The 20,874-nt window shown below is 33.6% G+C and overlaps 1 protein-coding gene across 4 annotated transcripts in view; it reads right to left on the bottom strand.

Moving 5' to 3' along the window:
* The window catches only part of RTN4 (reticulon 4), a 59,134-nt gene that overhangs the window by 15,606 nt on the left and 22,654 nt on the right, over positions 1-20,874 (bottom strand). The window contains exon 1 of one of the 4 annotated variants that reach the window (XM_077134240.1): positions 14,473-14,666. The exons of the other annotated variants lie outside the window; for them this stretch is intronic. Within the exon in view, the coding sequence (XP_076990355.1) occupies positions 14,473-14,506 (34 nt within the window). The 5' untranslated portion in view covers positions 14,507-14,666. Of the gene's footprint in view, positions 1-14,472; positions 14,667-20,874 lie in introns of those variants that run through there. 4 annotated transcript variants of the gene reach the window in all.

Raw genomic sequence — 20,874 nt, forward strand, 5'->3', positions numbered from 1 at the left:
ATTAATTAACTTACAAGCTACGTGACCTCAGAAAAGCCACTAAGCCCCTCTTCATCTATAAAATGATTATAGTAATATTGTTAGGCTTAAGTGAGATAATAATAATATAAAGCACTTCACATATTTAAGTTCTTACTGAACATCAGGGTTTACTTATTGTTATTAATACCACCATAATCACCATCAACTTTCTCATGTAATTGTTTAAACTGTATGTAAACAAAAAAGAAAAGGAAATTTCAATCTTAGAAATACCTTGGAAGTTAATAAACTATACTCCTGGTTTATACTGCAAATACATTACTTTATAAACCCATGGGAAAAGGTTTTAAAAAGCTTTTATTATTATAGATTAAACAAAAGCTGATAGTCTAAAAGAATCAGCAGTAAGATACACCTTAAATATATTTTTACATGAAGCACATGCTCCTTTATAAAAATGGCTGATTCTCAAAGTGCTAAAAAACATGTATTAACCTTCAAAATAAGTACAGATATCCTCATTATTCCTTACCATCATTGAAAACGACTCTGTAAAACTAGCGATGAAATAATATTTAAGTTAGACTTGAGAGGTACGTACAACATAAACTAATACCTAACCAAATTATCTGATAAAACTGTTACTGTCTGAACAGTTTTAGTGGTTAGTAAGAACTGTATATAATTGGTCTATGGTTTCTGCATAAGTGAATATGGGGGAAGGAAATATTAGTGGCTAGGATTCAAGAGACTGAAAGCCTAGTACTGGCTCTGCAACTGTGTGACTTTAGACCAGTCCCCAACTTCTCAGGACCTCAGTCTTATTATCTTTAGGTCATCGGATAAAAGATTTCTCATACCCCTTCAGAAACTAAGATTCACAGTCAGTATGAATATACATATAAGTCTGCATTCAAATTCCCAAACAGTGATCCAAATCAATAAGGTTTTACTACTGTATTATCTGTGCCGAATATAATTCTAAAACATGTCCCCCTTTTTAGATCTAGAATTTGGGAGGGAAGGAAGGCTTAAATGTTTTTATTCATGGCAATCATTTGAATTAAACCTTCCTAGAAGCTTTTTTTTTAAGTATCAGACATGATTAAAACTTTAGGGTAACAATAAATTCATATTCCTACATTTTTTTCCAAGTGATTATAAACTCTGACACTGTAGTTCTAGCATGATAGAAGCTAAAAAAAAAAAAAAAAAAATTTTGAAAAACTGACACTTTAGGCCTGACAGATGTTTTAGAGATGTTTCAAAGGATACCATCAAGAAAGTGAAAAGACAACCCACAGAATGGGAAAGAGTATTATTTGCGAATCAAATATATGATAAGCATTCAGGACATATTAAAAAAATCCTTACAAGTAAATAAAAAGCCAATTAACCCAATTTTAAAATGGGCAGAGGATGTGAATAAAGATAAACACATAATCAGCCAATAAGCACATAAAAAAGATGCTCCACATCATGAATCTTAGAGAAATAAAAACCAAAACAAGATACTATTTTGTATTCACAAGGATGGCTATAATAAAAAAGATGGACAATAACAATTATTGGCACAGATATAGCAAGGACTGGTATCTCTTCCTAGCTGGTGAAATGTAAAATGTTGCCTCGCTGTGGGAACAGTTTAGCAGTTCTTCAAAAAGTTAAATGTGGTTACCCTATGACCCAGCAATTCCATTCCTCAGAATTTCTAAGAGAACACCTATGCACATACAATGCCATGCCCCCAATAGACAGTATTCCTGAAAACTCTAGGGAGTGCTCCAGGCTCTAAGTCTCTATAAAAGTTTTTCTTACTAAGCTTATTTTTTTCAGAAATTTAAGGCCTCCAGATTGATCCTAACCAGTTAAGTTCTGAAACCCAAGAGGTACCAGTCTTTCCAAGAACAACCAGGTTCTTCTATTCCAGAAGGTCAACATTTCTTCACAGCATGAAGTTAAAATGGTCATTGCCCAGATATCCCTGAGGACTGAGAGAAAGATCCAACGAAAGGGAGGAGGTGTAACTGAGAAATTAGGATTTAACAAATGACTGTGACCACTGACTCATCATATAGATATTTCTTTTTAGTGTCCAGTGTTTTAGAAGAGCCAGAAGGAAATTGAATTCTGATCCAGTAGCCCTATCTTTGATAATGATTGTCTAACTAATTGCTAACAAAAAAAAAGGAAAAAAGTCAGTTGCCCATATTTGTATGGATCTACTTCTGGATGTTTATTTTTTCCTCTCTCTCTCTCTCTCTATATATATATGATATACACACACTGTCTTAGTTAATCTACCTCTATTTTAAGTCTTAAAATTGGGTAGACTGTAATATTAGTGGTAAATAAGAGGGAGGAGTAAAAGGTATAGATGTATGGGGTTTTACTTTTTTCTATTTCTTTTTCTGGAGTAATGTAAATGTTCTCAAAATGATCATGGTGATGAATATACAATTATGTGATATTTGTGAACTACTGATTGTTTATTTTGATGGGCTATATGGTGTGTGACAATATCTCAGTAAAATTACATTAAAAAGGCTTAAAAAAAAAAAAAAGAGAAAACCTATGTCCATACAAAACTTGTACACAAATGTTCATTGCAGCATTATTCATTTTAGTCAAAAACAGGAAACAACCTAAATGTCCATAAATTTATGAATAGATAAAAGTATGACATAGCCATACAAGGGAATATTACTGGGCCATAAAAAGAATGAAGTAATAATACATACAATATGAATGAACCTTGAAAAGATTATACTAAGTGAAAGAAGCCAGATATAAAAGGCCATATATTACATGATTCCATTAATATGAAACATCTAAAGTAGGTGAATCTATAGACAGAAAGTAGTGGCTGCCAGAGGCTGGGAGAAGAGGGGAATAGGGAGGTACTGCTAATGGGCAGGAGGTTTTTTTTGCGGGCGGGGGGGGGGGGGGGGGGGGGGGGGAGTAGTAATGAAAATGCTTGTTTTAACATCTGTTTCTCTGCTTGGTTTTAAGCTCCAGAAGGCAGGGGACTATGTTTGTCTCATTACCTACTACATCATCAGAGCTGAACACAAAAGCCTAAACCAACTAAACTTATAACAACTACTGATGACTGACCAATTAGAATGAATGCACACTTTACAAGGCTTAAAGGCATGCACTAATTCTAATTGTTTTATTTGAAAAATGTTTCTATACTTTGGTCCTAACATTCAAACTATTTTCAGATTTCTACATTTATTAAGTGACAAATAGCACTGTTTTCAGACAATTTACAAAACAGCAAAAATTAATTTTTGCAGGCTTTTCTCCTCTTACTAGGCCCTGCAAACAAACAAAATCCCTTCTTTACATTCCCATTACTAGCTTCATTGTTTGCTACACTGTCTGAACAGGGGCTGATTATTCTTAGGAATAGAAACATTTTAATTAAAAGCTTTATTTTCTAGTTTAAAAAAAGACATTTTTAAATAACAACTATAGGGTCACCAAAATGATAATTTTTAATTTCTCTGTAATCACTTTATCAGTTCTAAGAGTTTAATGACCTCTTTTTATTCTTGAAAAACTAAAATTTAAGATAAAAGGCTTACACAAGGAAAGCTTAATCTTTCATAGTTTCTCAAGTTTCCTTCTATACAGCAGAATAAAGTATTAATCATGAAAGGTTAACATACTGTGGCTTCAATTTTACCCTTAAATAAAATGTTCATGAAACAACCTCTTAAAAATGTAGGATTAATTTTACAGTACCTTCACACTTATAATGCTGAGAAATGCTTATGATTCCTAAAATAATGGTGATCTATTTCAACAAATTTCTAAATTGGGGGGATAAAAGTGATTTTATTCCTGCACTCCTTGTCTACTTGTGTTTTCAAAATAAAAATATGGTAAATGTTTATTCTGATCATGTTTTATACACTACAGAGAAATAGCATGTTTATTAAACTAAAATTTTAATTTAAAATAACTCAGCATGCTCCAATCTTTCCTTAAAAATAAAAACTTCTGGCCTACTGCAGAATAAGAAGAGTTGCCTACATTTGGTAATCACAAACTGTTATCTACCGTAGCTAAAAATAGGGCCAGCTGGTAGGCCTTACATGCAAAAGGCATCCAATTACATTTCCCTTCAAATCAAATTCTTACTAAAGCTCTTCTTTGAGTAACCTAAAGTCAGGTTTCAATTTTAAGTGTTTTGTCTAGAAGGAGAAAAAAGCTGAACTAGCTGTTCCTAAAAATACTGGAGGGGCAAGGAGTGACAGGCAGGAAAATATCTACTTCTGCAGCAAGAGCAAATATTAAGTTCTCTTTAATAAAATCAGGTAAAGAATGAAAAATTCTCCCTACCCGACACAGGAAATTAATAAACAAATATATAAAAATTAGAATGCTATTAAAATTTTAGTTAAGTAGTTTCTTACCACTTTAATCGTGATACTAATAAATAGTTATGGATTAGAAACCACAATCCTTAATCATAATTCTTCCCATGTGTGAGGAAAAGTGACTAGCATTCAGAGTTAATCATTCAGCACCACATAGTAAGCTTTCACCTTCATATATTAAGCATTTATGTGGCCAATAAATGAAGGGTAAAAGATCTGTGCAGAGCTGGAGCTTACCTCTTTTGGCAAAAAACAAAGGAAGAGCATTAAGTCCTATTTCCTCATTCAATTTACCATCAGTATAACCCTGAGTATGTCTCTTCACGTCTATTCCTCATGTATAAAATTAGAATAATGATAGCTAGGCCAAGAAGTTATTTGAAGTTGTAAGAAGATCTCATGTATGGAAATGCTTGGTGACCCGGCAATTAAACAAAGATATACTTCAAGAGATAAGGTCAAGCAGGACAAAGCGCAATTCTTAACAGAGCCCTATTCTTAACAGAGCCCTGGTTTTTAAAAGGTGAATTCAATTTTCATCCGAAAGCACTGTTAACTTGGTTTCAGTTAGCAAGCTTCAGGCTGACGATGGATACCTCAGCCTGGGAAAGATCTTAGGCTACAAAAGATCTCACCCAAATACTGCCATTGGCAAATCAGCATCTCTTAGCTGTCTCCTATTCCTGTAACTAAAGGCGTTTTTAAAAGATTTATGTATAAAATCAAGTGCTTTTCTCTTTAATCAGTAAATCTCTCCTACCTTACTTCTGATAATACTAGAATGCTTTGGCCAATTTCAACCACACACCTAAGGAAAAATATTTTACAGAAAATTCGCATAATTTCTGTAATTGCCTTTTCTAGAGTAATTTAGTAATACTCTATTATGGATCAGATACTGTGTTGAATACTTTCTATACACTATCTCTAATCATAACAAACCCACTAAGGTATTTATTAGCCCCATTTTATAGATGAGAACTGAAGCTTGTAAGTAGTATTAAATAAATTGTGCATCATCAAGATGGAAAACTCAGGTTTCCATGAAAGTCTCCTCTTTCCATCATACCATATTTTATATTTAAAGGAATATAACAATACTAACATTTGCTTTTATCCTACTTGAGGATGACAGTGTTTTGACCCCAGTGTCAGTAACTGAAAAGAGAGAAGCAACTTACATGTATACATGTAGACCAACAAATTCTAGGTTAAGATTCAAGAATAAGTCGTGTTCTGTTTAAATTGCAAATTTTCTATTAGCAATCTAAATTGTACCCCACTTTAAAATTAATTAAAACCACTACATTAACACAGAATAAAGGAAATAGATAAAAGAGGTAAGGTGACAAAAAACATAAAAACTATTAAATAATTAATAAACGATTAAAAACATAAAGGTGTGAAATTAAATAAATGTTCAATTTCACTTCACAAAAAAAAAAAAACTAATGCTGCACAAAACAAGGATAGAACCGGCATAGTTTTCCTGAGAACACATGGCATTTCAAACAAAATTGTTTCAACACTGGATGAGTTTCCACACACATACTCCTTTCTAATTGAAAGGTAGTTTCCTTATTTTTTTTTTCAAAATTAGTTCCAATTCTCTAGCCATCAATAATATTTGAAGACCACAGTGGGATTCTCTTATCCAAATTTAGTACTGGTAAATGAGTCCTTGCATTTATAAAGTTGCACAGGAAAACAAGTTATCATAAATGAGAAAATATTCACTAATCAACCAATCATTTACAAAGTTCAATATCCTTTTTTAACTGCACCATCCAGCCTCACCCATCACCTAAATGTCTTGCCAGATAAGACAATACAAACTGACAGCAATGCAAAATTGCAACTCTTCCTAATGATGCAGGATTTCATACTGTCGATGAGAATGATATTAGAGAGTTACTCCAAAAAAGCTGAAAGCCCAACAGGTACTTCAAAGCAGAATATTTGGCCTCAAAAGATTAAACAGAAGTCCCTAGGAGAGTAAAGGGACATTATTTATGATCTACTGTGAAAGTCAACACTGAAGTGATGGTGCCATTTTGTGCTACTGAGCAGTTTTGTGAGAAAAATCATACCCTAAAAATGTCCCAACTTGATTCATCCTCTGTTCATTCTAAGAACACATGCATAGCTGTGACTGCAACCTAAATATCGTGAAGAATAAACAAAAATAAAGCTATTTTCATAATTGTTGGTTTTCTCTTTCAAGATTAAGTCTTAAATCTTTTTCCCTCCATTATTTGCTATGAATTTTTATTCAAACGTTTTATAGTAGTCTTTTATACTAAGTATCTTTAAGCAGAAAATGTTTCAACAATGTATTGCAGTAAAAACCACCTATGGTTGTTTGTTGCCTTCTAAAGAGACTCAAATTTCTCTGAGAGGAGAGTGAGGGCCCCAAAATTACCACACATGGCTCATATAAGTTAACTAAATTCATCAATGTACTTCATTAGTTCATTAAGTTTTCAATACCTCCTTTAATCTGATACTCTTTCCAGCTTTATTAGAAGAAAAAAAAAGAGCAGAAAATAATTCTAATTTTCTGTTTCCAATTTCTCTAAACCATATGAAAAATTTTACTTCTGTATGGAAAAGTCCATACAGTAAATTACATTTTCTCCAACACAAACTAAATAAGTATCTTCTAAGCATTTTGTTTATCCATATTCCAAGCCGGTGATTCTCCCTACCTGCACAAACCTTAACAATCTTCAATTGTAATATTATTTCTGATAATATTTAATAAGCAGGTAACTATTCGTTTTAAACCTCCCTGGCAACGTGGGATAGAAATCCTAGAATGAGCTGGGACTCAGCATCAAGGGACTGAGAAAACCTTCTTGACTGAAAGGGGGAAGAGAGAAAATAAGACAAAACAAAGTGTCAGTGGCTGAGAGATTTCAGAGTCGAGAGGTTATCCTGGAGGTTATTCTTACACATTATACAGATATTCCCTTTTTAGTTTAAGCTGTACTAGAGTGGCTAGAAGGAAGTGCCTGAAACTGGAGAACTGTGTTCCAGTAGCCATGTTTCTTGAAGATGATTGCATAATGATATAGCTTTTGCAATGTGACTGTGTGACTGTGAAAACCTGTGTCTGGCGCTCCTTTTATCTATGGTATGGCCAGATGAATAAAACATATGGATAAAAAAATAAATATATAACGGGGGAAGAAATGTTAAATTGAGCAGATTGAAATACTAGTGATCAATGAAAGGGAGTGGTAAGGGGTGGGGCATGTATGAGTTTCTTCTTTTTTCTTTCTTTTGCTGGAGAGATGCAAATGTTCAAAAAAATGATCATAGTGATGAATACACAACTATGTGATGATACTGTGAGCTACTGATTGTAACCATATCAAGAATGTTCGTATGTCAAGAATGTTGGTATGTCTATTCGTTGTTTATAATTAAAAAAAAAGATTTGGGATTAACTTTTTTACAATGCTGAATCTTCTCCATAGACAATGGCCTTTCTCTTTCTATATTCAATTCTATTATGCCTTTCAATAAATGTTTATAGTTTCCTCTAAAACTGAAAGTCATTAAAGTAGATTAAATATATATATGCATATACCCATGAATATAAGTCGTCAACGTTTTCCATGATGAAGGAGAGAAACAAACTGAAAATTTGGTCTCAGAACATGGTCGGAAGAATGCAGAAGCATTTATACCTAAACCATTTAATGATCCTTTGTTAAACAACCAACATCTTTTAGCCCAAATTCTAGCAAGAGATGGGATAAAATGAATAAATAAAAAGGGAATCCAGGGGATATCGAAAGAACAGAATAAGAATTCTACTCACTGTTTATTTTTCCTATTCCAAGCATATAATCTATCCTTAAAGACAAAGAGAAATTAAGTATAATCTTAGCCAGGGAGTTCTCATTAGACTTAACCGTTGACAATACTTTCATTCATGGATACTGTAACAGACTTCTTCCATGGGGAGTGAGGATCATACAAAAATATATACCACTGCTGTGGTTAGAATATGCATGAACAAAAAATGAAAACATGGGTAGTTTTAGCTTTTATATTTCTTCTGATCTTCAGTTGTTCAAGTGGAAATATAAATTTTAAAATAAAACAAAGGCCCCATGCCATCAGCTGTGTGGTCTTCCTTATTACTAATTTTTATTAATAAAACAACATACAAACATGCAAACATTCTCAACATACAAACATTCCACATATGGTACATAATCAATGGCTCGCAATATCATTAAATAGTTGTATATTCATTGCCATGATCATTTTTTGAACATTTGCATCACTCCAGAAAAAGAAGTTGAAAAAACTCATACTTACCATACCCCTCACCCTCTCCCTCTCATTGACCACTAGTATTTCCCTCTACCCAATTTAAACTTTTGTTGATTTTTTATCCATATTTTTTACTCATCTGTCCATACCCTAGTCAAAAGGAGCACCAAGACACAAGGTTTTCACAATCACATAGTCACACTGTAAAAGCTGTATCATTATACACAATCACCTTCAAGAAACAAGGCTATTGGAACACAGCTCTGCAGTTCAGGTACTTCCCTCCAGCCACTTCAATGCACCATAAACTAAAAAGGGGATATCTATAGCTGCGGGGTCTTGAACAAATAATTTTATCTCTTTAATAGTCTTGGTTTCCTTATCTGTAAAATGATTAAGTTGGAACAACTGACTAAGATGTCTTATCTTGAGATAAAATCTAACACTTTTGAATTTAAAAAAAGTTGCTTAACTTACTTAATTTCTCCTATAAGAAAGGAGAAGATAGGAGATAGCTTTTCTAATTTTTCCCACTTGAGGAAATATTTCACATTTTTCCAAAAATGTACACATGGGGTTCAAAGCCAGGAGTGGGCTTGACTGAACGTCAGAGCTCTCAGCGGCTTTGGTTTATTGACAAGCTTAATCTATAAGGAGAACCAGAGGTGAAGCTACCACTGTTTCTGTCTTCAAGGAATTTAAGGGCTAGAGAAAGAACCAAGACATATATCTGTAATAGAAGGCAGAAGAGAATGGGAGCTGTTAGGAACACCAGATCACCTCCACCTGGGAGGATTAGTGAACACTGTCGGAAGGACTGTGCCTTTTAAGATTTGAGCAAAATGAAATGGGAAGAAAGGACATTCTAGATAGTGAGAAAAACGAGTTAAGACAAATAACAGGGCATACTTCAGGAATAAGTTCTTGAATTCGGATAGAAGGAGGGAGTAATAGAATTATAAAGGTTAGGACAAGGCCATGGAATGGCTTTTAAAAGTCCAGGATAGATAGTATAAACTTGTTCTGAAAAGTAAAGGGAAATCATGCCATGATTAGAGGCCACTTTCGGACGATTAATTTGATTAACACATGGTATCTAGAGGAAAAACCTGTTAAGAGTCCTGGTGAGGAATTACGAGTCCCCAAACTTGTGTAAATAAAGAAAATACAGAAGATATTTTCATCATTGCTGTCACTGCTGAAAATAAAAATGTGTGCAATCACTCTGGAGAGCTGTTTTGCAACATGCACCAAAAACCTAAATATTGTAACTCAGCAATTTGCAGATTTAATCACGGATAAGAACTAAGATTTGTATTCAATTAAATTCATTTTAGCAATGTTTATACTTGCAAAAACTTTAAGAATAAGTTGAATATTCAACTATGTGGGCTTAACAGAATATACAGTAGAATACCATAGCCATTAAAAAGATGTAGAATATATTTAATAAAGGCATTGCTCTATTTAGTGAGGATACCAAAACGTACCACATGACACCCCCCCCCCCCCCAAACTGATCTCCTCCTGCCACACATACACACCATTAAAAATTTACACCAAATCAGGCAGGCTACAGTGGCTCAGTGGCAGAATTCCTGCCTGCCATGCCAGAGACCTGGGTTTGATTCCTGGATCCTGCCCATGCCAAACAACAACAACAAAAAATATACCAAATCTATTCTCCCTCTGAGGTGACAGTAATTTCTATTTCATTTTTTTACATGCCTATATATCTTCTACATTCTTCTTAACTTCTTACAACAAATATTTCCTACAACCCTATTAAACCAAGATTTAGAAGAAATGTCTAATTAATGCCTAAACATCAGGTTTCAGCTAGGTTTAGAATTGAAAGCAATGGTCTTCCTCCAATCAGGAGATCTCACAGTTGGTTAATGCGAAAGTTCCCTTCTCAGGCATTTTCTGGCATTCCCCGAGGGAAGGAAGACATATCAAACAGCTAAACCGCAGCTCCTTTCTACCTAAATACATATGCATACACCCCTACCCACATATGCAGTTAATACCAATACACTTACAAACTGAAAGTGGCTTATCACAGGTAAAAATCAGGGAGCTCTATAAAAGCCTCTGAAAGAATGCTCTAGAAATTATTCAAAGCCAACTTGTCTCAAGGAACAATCTAATTAAATTTTAATGCTAGAAACATTTAATGCTAGAAATATTTCTCAAAGGTCACCAATTATGACATAAACTGTCAAATAAAAAAAAACTAGCAATAATTAATGGACAAGTTTTGCATATACTCCTAAAATTCAACAGGATATATACCATTTTTCAGTTTTTCATATTAACTGGCGTCTCTGTAATATTTAACTGCCCATTCCTTGAAAATTTTCTCCATCCTTAAATTGTTATCAATGAAATTACACTATCCTGCTTCTTCTACCGTCAACTTCCAGATCTTCTTTCTGGTGCCTCAGGCCACCATAATGTAGGTTTTAGGCTTTCTTTCCTTAATCTTCAGTTCTATTTCCTCACAATATTCAACTGTCTCACTTTGCATTGAATTCCTAATTACACCTTATTAAACTAACACTTCTCTGAGCTTCAGAGAAGTTCTATGATTATTTCAAATTCAGTGTGACCCAACCTGGGATCTTTTCCAACTACTTTAGCTCTGTTTCTGCCAAAATTAAAGCAATATCATTGCCAAAGCTTCGCACTGACCTGAAACTTCATGCTGTTCTTTCAGTCCCTCCTATACCTTTGTACACTATATGCCAAATGTCAAGATTCCTTCCTTGAGTTTCTCAAATCTGTCACTTTTTCATTCTATTTCAGGCCCAAGTTCAGGAACTATTTGCTTTGCATGTGGACACAACCTACAGTCATCCTAACTAGTCAACCTGTAGCTTCTACCTCTTCCAGTCACACAGTGCCCTAAACCAATCTTCCAAACAGTGCTACTGGTTTATCACTTCCTACTTTAAACTTCTAAAGCCTCTTGATTAAAATCTAAAATCCAATGCTTTCTGCAATCTGGCCCAGGATACGTTTTCATAAAACCAGAGAACCTTAAAGCTGTAAGATAGTCTAGAAATCACATCAAAAAAAGGAAACTAAGCACCAAAAAGTATAAACTTCTCACTGGCAAAAATGCTAACAAGTATCAGAACCAAGCTAAAAATCTAGAGCTATGTTTCCTGAATTTGCCTGATTATACAACGAATGATACCAGGATGCATAATATACAAATTGCCAGGTCCCTCCCCTGTATATTTTGATTTGGAAGATCTGATAGAAGCCCAGAAATCTGTATTTTTAAAAATATGTCAAGATTCTCTTCTCCAGGAAAGTTTGAGGAAACCTGACCTAGATCTTTCAAATCTTCTACATTCTTTAACTAAATCAATTTTATCTTCTTACTGTTCTATATAAACATTCTTTTCTATCCAGAAAGCTCTATTGTCTCAATTAAACCTTTTCAGTGGTTACACTATGCACCCACCCTATCCTAACCCCCAAATCTACAAATTCCTCAACATTTTAAGCTTTTCGAAATCTTCTGTTTGAATGAATGCTCTATACAACCCCCCAAATCAAATACAATACAGGTTTATCCTAAGTATCTCTGCTATGGAAAAAATATTACCTTCAATCACATAGGAACAACAGAATATCCAAGTTGAAGAATATATAAAGAATACAAATTAATACTGGTCTTACTGTGAAAAAAAGAAAATGCACCAAATACCAATTAATCAGAAAAAAGAATAGGGTTTTTTCTTAACATTGAAATCAGAGACTCTTTCGCTTCTATTATACTTCATTGTCACTGGATGTTTTTTTAACAATGGTGCTTAAAATAAGGGAAAAGAGGGAAGTAGAAAATGTTCGGGCCTACATAATATAAGTATTTTTTTTTTAACAATCTACCTAAAGCCTAGCTTTGGGGTTCTTTATTCTCTTGTCCCATTTGAAAATCTTATTCCATAGCAGCTTCACCGTCTTTCTCAGTGATTTCCAATTTAAATTTTACTCTATAATCTACAACATTAAAATTAGGGGCTGATTAAGAAAATATTATAAGATAACTTCAATAAATCAGAAAAACAGGTCAAGTCAGAGCAGAAAAACTAGACAAGTACTAAAAATATTAGACCATTTCACTTACAAAGTAAGCTCCCCAGAAATATTCAAGAGTTGATCTGATTTTATATTTAGTGCCAAATAATGATCAAATAAATCTCTAGTCTAAGATGCTAGTCTTAGTTTCAGCAAATAAAGAAATTAAATGATCTAAGACTTAAATTATTAATACACACGGCTAACAGGTGAAGAGTAGGTCCTGATGTGACTTTTCACCTATTTTTTTTTTCCCTTTCTGTTTTTTTTTGCATGGGCAGGCACCAGGAATCAAACCAGGTCTCCAGCATGGCAGGCTTCTATCTGTCACTGCTCCACCATTGCCTGCCCTTTTCACCTATTTTTAAGCCTATATTTATTGTATTGTTAATACCACTATCATTCTTATCGAAAACTACAGCGTATCAGTTTACCTTTCATTTTTTAATACTAATGGCCAGAAGAATGAAGAAATAAAAATCTTTCTCTTCATTAAATTCAGATATAAAGGAACCAGAAAGGTAACAATTCAAAATTCTATTGTAACTATTCTTTAAATTCTAACTATAAAATTTTTCCAATGTTTCAATATGAGCTCAATCTTAAACTCACCTTCTTCCCACATTTCTTTATAGAACAATTTTTAAAAGAATGTTGTGAAAATTATTATAATTAGCATAACATATCGATTTTAGAAACACTATTATTAATCCTGCTAACAATTCTGCTTTAAAAGGAAATTATTAAGCAGAATTATAAAAACCTGAATGTATCCAGAAAAAACTGTTTCTGCTTGTGTGGATGTCTATTAGGACAATTTAAAAATAGCTAATAATTTTTGTGACAATTCACTGTAAGTGGTCAAATATACAGCACACCACCTCATTTTTTTTTAATGGCACATCTATCCACATAATAAAGTATTTTAAAAATATTCATTACAATCACTATTTTACCACTTACGGACTTAAATTCGTACACAATGATCCACTGAAAACTGAAAGAGCCTGGGCTTTCAAAGGGGAGGAAAAGGGTTCAAGATCACTGATTGGTTATTACAAGGACAGAGGTTAGCGACTCAAATGTAGACATGCATTTAAAACTGTGTACATTTTAACGACTGCAAGATATACAAAAATATAATCTGATTAAAAGGCATTTGGCAATCATTTTAAAGTCTCAAGGCAGATTTCCAAAGGAAAAAACACACTCACTGCAAATGCACTGCCTTGCTACCTACAAACCTTTGGATAGAATTTCAACTATACCAAGTCAGCTTTTCTTATACCTAGCCACAGAAATATGTCACTACGGAACACTAGACAGCTATGTAAGATTTATCACACCAAAGTGATCAACAAAAAACTATTAGAACTATACTACTAGAACTGTACTGGTACAATGTCGAGATCAAAGAACTGAACCCAAACAACCACAGGACTGTAAAGACTAAACCAGATGCCAGTGAAACCAAATAGCCTGCCATTCGCTAGTATACAACCAAACATAAAAACACAATGCAGTAGCTGTTTTAATAATCCTTTACCCAAACATAAAAACACAAATGCAGTAGCTGTTTTAATAATCCTTTACCCTAAGCCTTTCAGATGCTTCATGTTCAAATTCACAATATATCTAAATTGCAAAGCTTTTTTCAGGGTTCAGATATTACCGTCACATGTAACTGAAGAAACAGAAGATTAAAAAGCAAATATACCCTTGTCCTTCCAATTCTTCTTCTGACCGTCCATCTCTCGTCACGATCTTCCCTGCAACTGCAATTATCAGTTATGCATACCAACAAAAAGGCCGAAACTGCAAAAATCTACACCCTGAGACATGAAATATCCGTTTCCTCAACCGAAGCCTGCAGTCTCCTCTGCTGCACAACTGCAGCAGGACTGAAGTCACCTGACACGTTCTGGGTGTGGAGCAGTCTGACGCAGTGCAATCTGTAACTAGGCTACTAATGCTCAGGGACTAATGCCTTCATTCTATCTGTTTATTGTTCCAGTCTTGGTGCTTGCTGCTCATACCACATGGAGTTACATTTGCAGGGGGAGAAGCAGACCACCCAAAGAAAGGAAAAGAGGTTGTTCTTTCAACAGAGCTGTCACTGAATATACTTAAAATGCACTTAAGGCTATGTGCAGTTTTGTGGTTTTTTGGTTTTGTTTAGTTTTGTTCTTTTTTTGACCAACATGCATTACGCTGTTCGTTTCCAGTTTCACTTAAAATTCCAAAAATCAATGGTTGCCCGATAAGATTATAATGGACTGATCCAAAGAAGGGCTATAGTTTAAGTTTCAAGCCTGGGAAATGTCAAGTCTTCTCTTACTTTCTAACTTTACAAAGGTTTTAAGCATTTGGCAGTTTGCACTCCTATGAGGGTGCAAGAGAAAAATCACAAAGTCAAGTTATTAATATTTATTGAATATATGCTACTTCAATAGAAAACGTTTTTATTCAGTTTTGGCAATCTCATCTTTCTAATGCAATCTATTTTGTCCTCTTTTACAATTAATGAAATTCAGAAACTTACAAATACATACTTTTTCTATCATTACCTGCTCTAATTCAATCTTCAATATATTGATTAGACACCATCACAGGTACGTTTATTATTAGATGCTTCACTTTGGGAGAAATATTCACATACCAATTTATATTATTTGCCTTAGGGAAAGGACATAAATGCAAATTAAAATTTTACTGGTAACTACTAAAACAAATTTATGTACAGTATTTCTAAAATTTTCAACTTCTGGCATTCATTCCTCTACAGAACATTACGTCTTCACTAATGTTCCACAACTGGTTTACCTGATGCTAACATCTAACACATCTAGAAAAGGCAATCAATAATGATAAATCATTTAAAATGCACAATATGACTGTAATGTAACCTATGTACAAAAGTATGCTTAAGACTATATAGTTACACTGAAATCAGGATATTATCTGGAGCTTGCTATAAAACTGTGTAAGCTGAAAAAAACCCTTAAAATCACCAGTACCTTGAATACTAGTGACTCATTTCTTTCCATCTTCCTAACTCCAAACGTAAATAAACCCTAGCAAACTTTAAGTCCAGTATTCTCAGCTTAAGAGTTAATATTTAACTTTAAAATGTACTCATTGAACTTTTGCATAACGTGATGCATGAGAACCCTGTCACCATTTTCAGATCTGAAAATATCTGGCCTCTCCACAAAATAGCTTAGGATTCCAAAATACTAGTTAAGTACTGAGCCTCCAAGATAGTATTTTCTAATAATGAAACCCTTAAAACTGAAAGCCAATAAATATGTCATCATTAAAAGAACTCAAAACAGCACCCAAACACTGCTTTCAAGTCATAGATTATTACATTAATAGGAGCATTAAAAATTTGTTATTCATGGGTGCACGGGTAGTTTAGTGGTTAGAATGCCCGCCTTTCATGTAGGAGACCGGGGTTCGATTCCCGGACCGTGCACCAAAAATAAATAAATAAATAAATAAAATAAAAATTGTTATTGAGACAAAGGTATTTAGCATTTATACTACTCACACTTCTGTGGTACTTGGTTTGGTTTAACAAACTTAAAAAACAAAATAGTCTGACAGTGGCAAGAACACCCAATATCTATACACACCCCCTCGTCTAAGCATTAAACACACTTAATAGCTCGGCTGGCAGATTAAAAAAACAAAACAGGAAACCTGAAGTTAAGTTAGCATTTCTACCGTATGCAGTTAACACCCAATTCATCAATTTTTATGGTCTGTGCAATTTAGGTTACTATGTGTAATTTACTGGAAAAACTAGCTAATGGACATCAACTGACATTTTTGTTCATTTCTTTCTTACAAAGTTGTTTCAAGTTTGTGCAAGTTAAACTTGATAAGCTAACCAAAAAAAAAAAAAAGTCCTTTAAATTTGAAGTTTTGGTATGTTAAGAATATAAAGGCATATGGACTGTCTATTATGAGGATCAAACGAGTCAGAGTATGCAAAAGGCCACAGGACAGTGCCTAGCAAATCATAAGTACTGTAAGTGCTAGCAATTTAATATTATGATGCTCAAAATAGTACCAAACTACAAAGGGAAAAGGCATGTAAGACAAATCTAAGAAAGGTCATATATCAAGCCATTCGATTCTAAACATTGTGCAATAGTATGGTTCTATTATTCTCCCACTGTGAAAATGTGTGTATGCATAGTTTATGAGTGCTAGTCCACATTAACTTACAAATTAATGGACCAAAGAAAGGATAACAATTTGTTAAAGTTAATCTTCATTTTTTTCAAGAACAATTTTCAAATATAGCAAATATGTTCCAACTTCCAAAAGTTGGAACTTCGATTATCTGGGAGAACAATCTATTTTTCCTTAAAGCAAATGCTATAAATGATGCAAAGTGTTTCGAAGGAGGGGTGTCACAAAAGCCTCCTTTATTTAAAATGCACGTAAATAAAAGTTGTCTGAATTCTGTTCTGTCGTGTGTGTGTGTGTGTTTGTGCACACAACCGTGCATACATATATAGAGGGGTGGGGCTACGTGCTAGGGGCTAGGTAATCTCCTTGGTCTAAACTCAAAATGAGTCTTGCACAGAACTTCTGATACAAACTGTTTAAAGTTTATGTCTGGCAGTTTTCCACTCTTCAGTGTCCCTATGTTCCCAGGTTCCCCACCAAGCAAGACAAAAAATAATGACAAAAACTTCCCCAAGCACATCCTGAATTCTTTTTTTCAAAGGGGACCATGTTTTAAAGTTCTCTACTCTTTACTTCCCTTCTCTTCACATCTCAAATCAAAACTCTCACTTTCTTGAGGGGTAAGGGGTGTGATATGTATCATCTTTTTTTTCTGTTATTGTTTTACTTCTTTTTCTGTTGTCTTTTTATTTCTTTTTCTGAATTGATGCAAATATTCTAAGAAATGATGAATATGCAACTATGTGATGATATTGAGAATTACTGAATATATATGTAGAACGGAATTATATGCTAATGTTTTTGTTTGTTCTTAATTTTTTTAATCAATAAATTTTTTTTAAAAAACTCTCACTTTCTTAGTGCATGTTGAAGACTGACTCATAACCCCCACAAAAGACATGTTCAAGTCCTAACCACAAGTGCTGTGGTTGTGAACTCATTTGCAAATAGGAACTTGACATTAGTTAAGGTGTGAACTCATTTGTGAGTTACCTTCCAAGATCCAGTTTAGATGAAACCAAATTGAATCAGAGTGATCCATAATTCATGACTGGAGTCCATATAAGCAGTAGAAATTCAGCTTCAGCCAGTCAGTAGAAACCAGAAGTCAGCAAAAATCAGAGGAGCAGACACAAGGGGAGAGAGCTCACCATGTGACAGATTGCTAGACTGCTTCGGGTCTGGCAACACAAGCCCTGCCAATATGGTTATGCTGGACTTCGAGCCTCCAAAATCTGAGAGACAATAAATTCCTGTTTTGTGACCCAGCCCAATTGTGAAGTATTTGTCTTAGCAGCCCTGGCAAACTTAAACAGTATACTAGACACTATATAAAGCATACTTAGACACTATCTCAAAACTGTACTAATTTTCCTGTTTAGTAGGAAAATTGCACCATTAAATAAATTCCTACTAAAGAATTTAAAAATATAGTAACACTTTCTCATTAACCCTCTCAGAAATTGTGTGTGTGTGTGTATGTGTAAATAGGCTGATATCTAAATGGCAGGGTTTCTGACAGTAGAAAAAGATACTTTAGAATAGGTAGTAGTGTGGAGACCTTAAGTCTACCCCAGCTGTCTTAAGATATTCTTCCTTTTCCATTTCTTTCTTTCCTCTACTTCTGAACCCAAGAAAAACTCAAGCTTTTGGATGAAAAATGCTCTTCTCAGAGTTGGGGACTACTTGTGTACCATTTTTAAGAGTGGAAATATTTTCTACTTTTCTGCAATAGAGAACAGATTCTTCTTTTTTTTAAATAAGGAAATAATTATGGCTACAGAGTAGTCTTAAACTTATTTCAAATTTTAACTATTCTGAGCTATACAAAAATATAAAATTAAACATATATATCATTACTGAACAGTATTAAACAATTTAAAACCCTATCATATGCTGTAATATAATGCCCTCTATGGACTAAATTACAGCACTTCAACATTAACTACTGAATTGAACCTTAAGACATAGAGAAAGATTTTAATCTAGAAAATCAGTAATGTAGGTTCAATTGGCAAAAAAAAAATGAACATTTTAAAAGCTATAAACAATTTCAAAGAACTCATAGAAATGAATATTAAATTCTATCAGCAAAGAAAATCAAAGTGATGCTGGTCAACAGAACTAAATAATGCTGACTTCTTGTGTTATAATTTAGAAATATAAATATATATATTATTCCCAAAGATCTAAACATTTTAAAATTCAAAAGCATGTCATTAGGGCATGGAGCAGACCTTTTAAAATGTTTAACGTTTTCACACAGGTTTGGGGGAATCTTTAAGGTCATATTGTAATGCTTATAATCAATAGTGTGACTTAAGCATTTGATTCAGTAGAAGGTGTCAACATTCAAAATAATTCATAAGTCATTTGTTAGTGAGAAACAAATGTCTACAAATCATTCAATTCCTGTGCCCAAGTGAATGTATTCCATATGGTCAATTAATTATGGAGCATTCCACAGATCATTTTTTCTCTGACAACACTAGGTGGCACCAACACCCATAGTCTACAGCTGTTTTCCCGATTTTTGACAACAACCTGACAAAGGCTGTTCGCTATTAATTTTCTGGCCCTTCCCTAGGATTGTTTCATAGAGTATGATGAGAACAGGAAAGCAATCCCACTGTACCACCACCAACCATCTGGGATAAAATGCTCTCTGACAGAATTCAAAATCAGTTTTAAACAGATCAGAATTAGTATTAAAAATGAAGCTATAGGGTGGTGCAACAGTGGCTCAGAGGCAGAATTCTTGCCTGCCGTGCCAGAGACCCAGGTTTGATTTGTGGAGCCTGCCCGTGTCAAAAAAAAAAAAAAAAAAAAAAAGACTGACATTTATAAAAATGAAGCTATAAATAAGTAAATAAATAAATCATTTATAGATTTTTCTATATGAAGACTGAAAATGTCTACAAAAATATGTTAAATAAAACAAAAAATTTTTAGAAAACATGGAGGGGGGGACTAACATTCCAAGAGTTCACATCTTTTATACATAGAAAACTCTCCTAAAATCAGTTAGGAAAAGGTGAACACCTAAATTTTTAAAATGGCAAAGCATACAAACAGGCAATTCATAAAAGAAATGCAATGGCAAAAAATATATGGAACATGCTTATGTTTGCATTCATTATTTTTTTTGTTTGCATTCACTATTAATCAAAATAGTAAGATACCATTTTTACCTATGAAACTTGTAAAGGTTTTTAATACAAATTATGTCTGAAGAATACATAAGAAATAAATCATAGCAGATGACTCTAGGAAGGAACACTAGGGTGCTAGACAACAAGAGAAAGGAAAAAGACTTATGTGGCCATACTTTTAAAATTTTGTACAATGTATAAAGAAATATTCACCCAAAAATACAAATAATATCAAATACAGGTGATGGTAGAGAAATGGGTGTTTTCTTACAGCTATGGGGTAAAAAATAGTACTACTTTACTGGTGGCTAATTTTTGTTGACACTCTTAAAAATGTTCATAACAACTGATTCAGGATTTCTACTTCTAGTACTTTATGGAAAAGAATAATTCAGAGATATGCACAACATCTAAATATGAAGGTTAACCACAGTATTATTTATAGATTAAAATAACTAGAAACAATCTAAGGGTCCAATGACAGAGAACTGAACAGTTAAAAAGTATAATATATTCCTACCACTGAAATATTAAACAATTAAAAAATCATGTGACAGAATAAAGACAAAGAAATGTTTATAGTACATAAAAGATAGTGCTAAATTTAAAAGCTTATAAATGATATGTAGAGCATGATCTCAATTTGGTAAAACATTTAGTTTTCATCATATTCATAAAGTACATGTATGTACAGAAGACAAACTCCAAGTATACATTCTAAAAAAATTCAAAATGAGTATGTCCAGGCGATGTGATTAAGAAAT

Source organism: Tamandua tetradactyla, chromosome 17 (assembly GCF_023851605.1).
Source record: "Tamandua tetradactyla isolate mTamTet1 chromosome 17, mTamTet1.pri, whole genome shotgun sequence".
Taxonomy (NCBI): domain Eukaryota; kingdom Metazoa; phylum Chordata; class Mammalia; order Pilosa; family Myrmecophagidae; genus Tamandua; species Tamandua tetradactyla.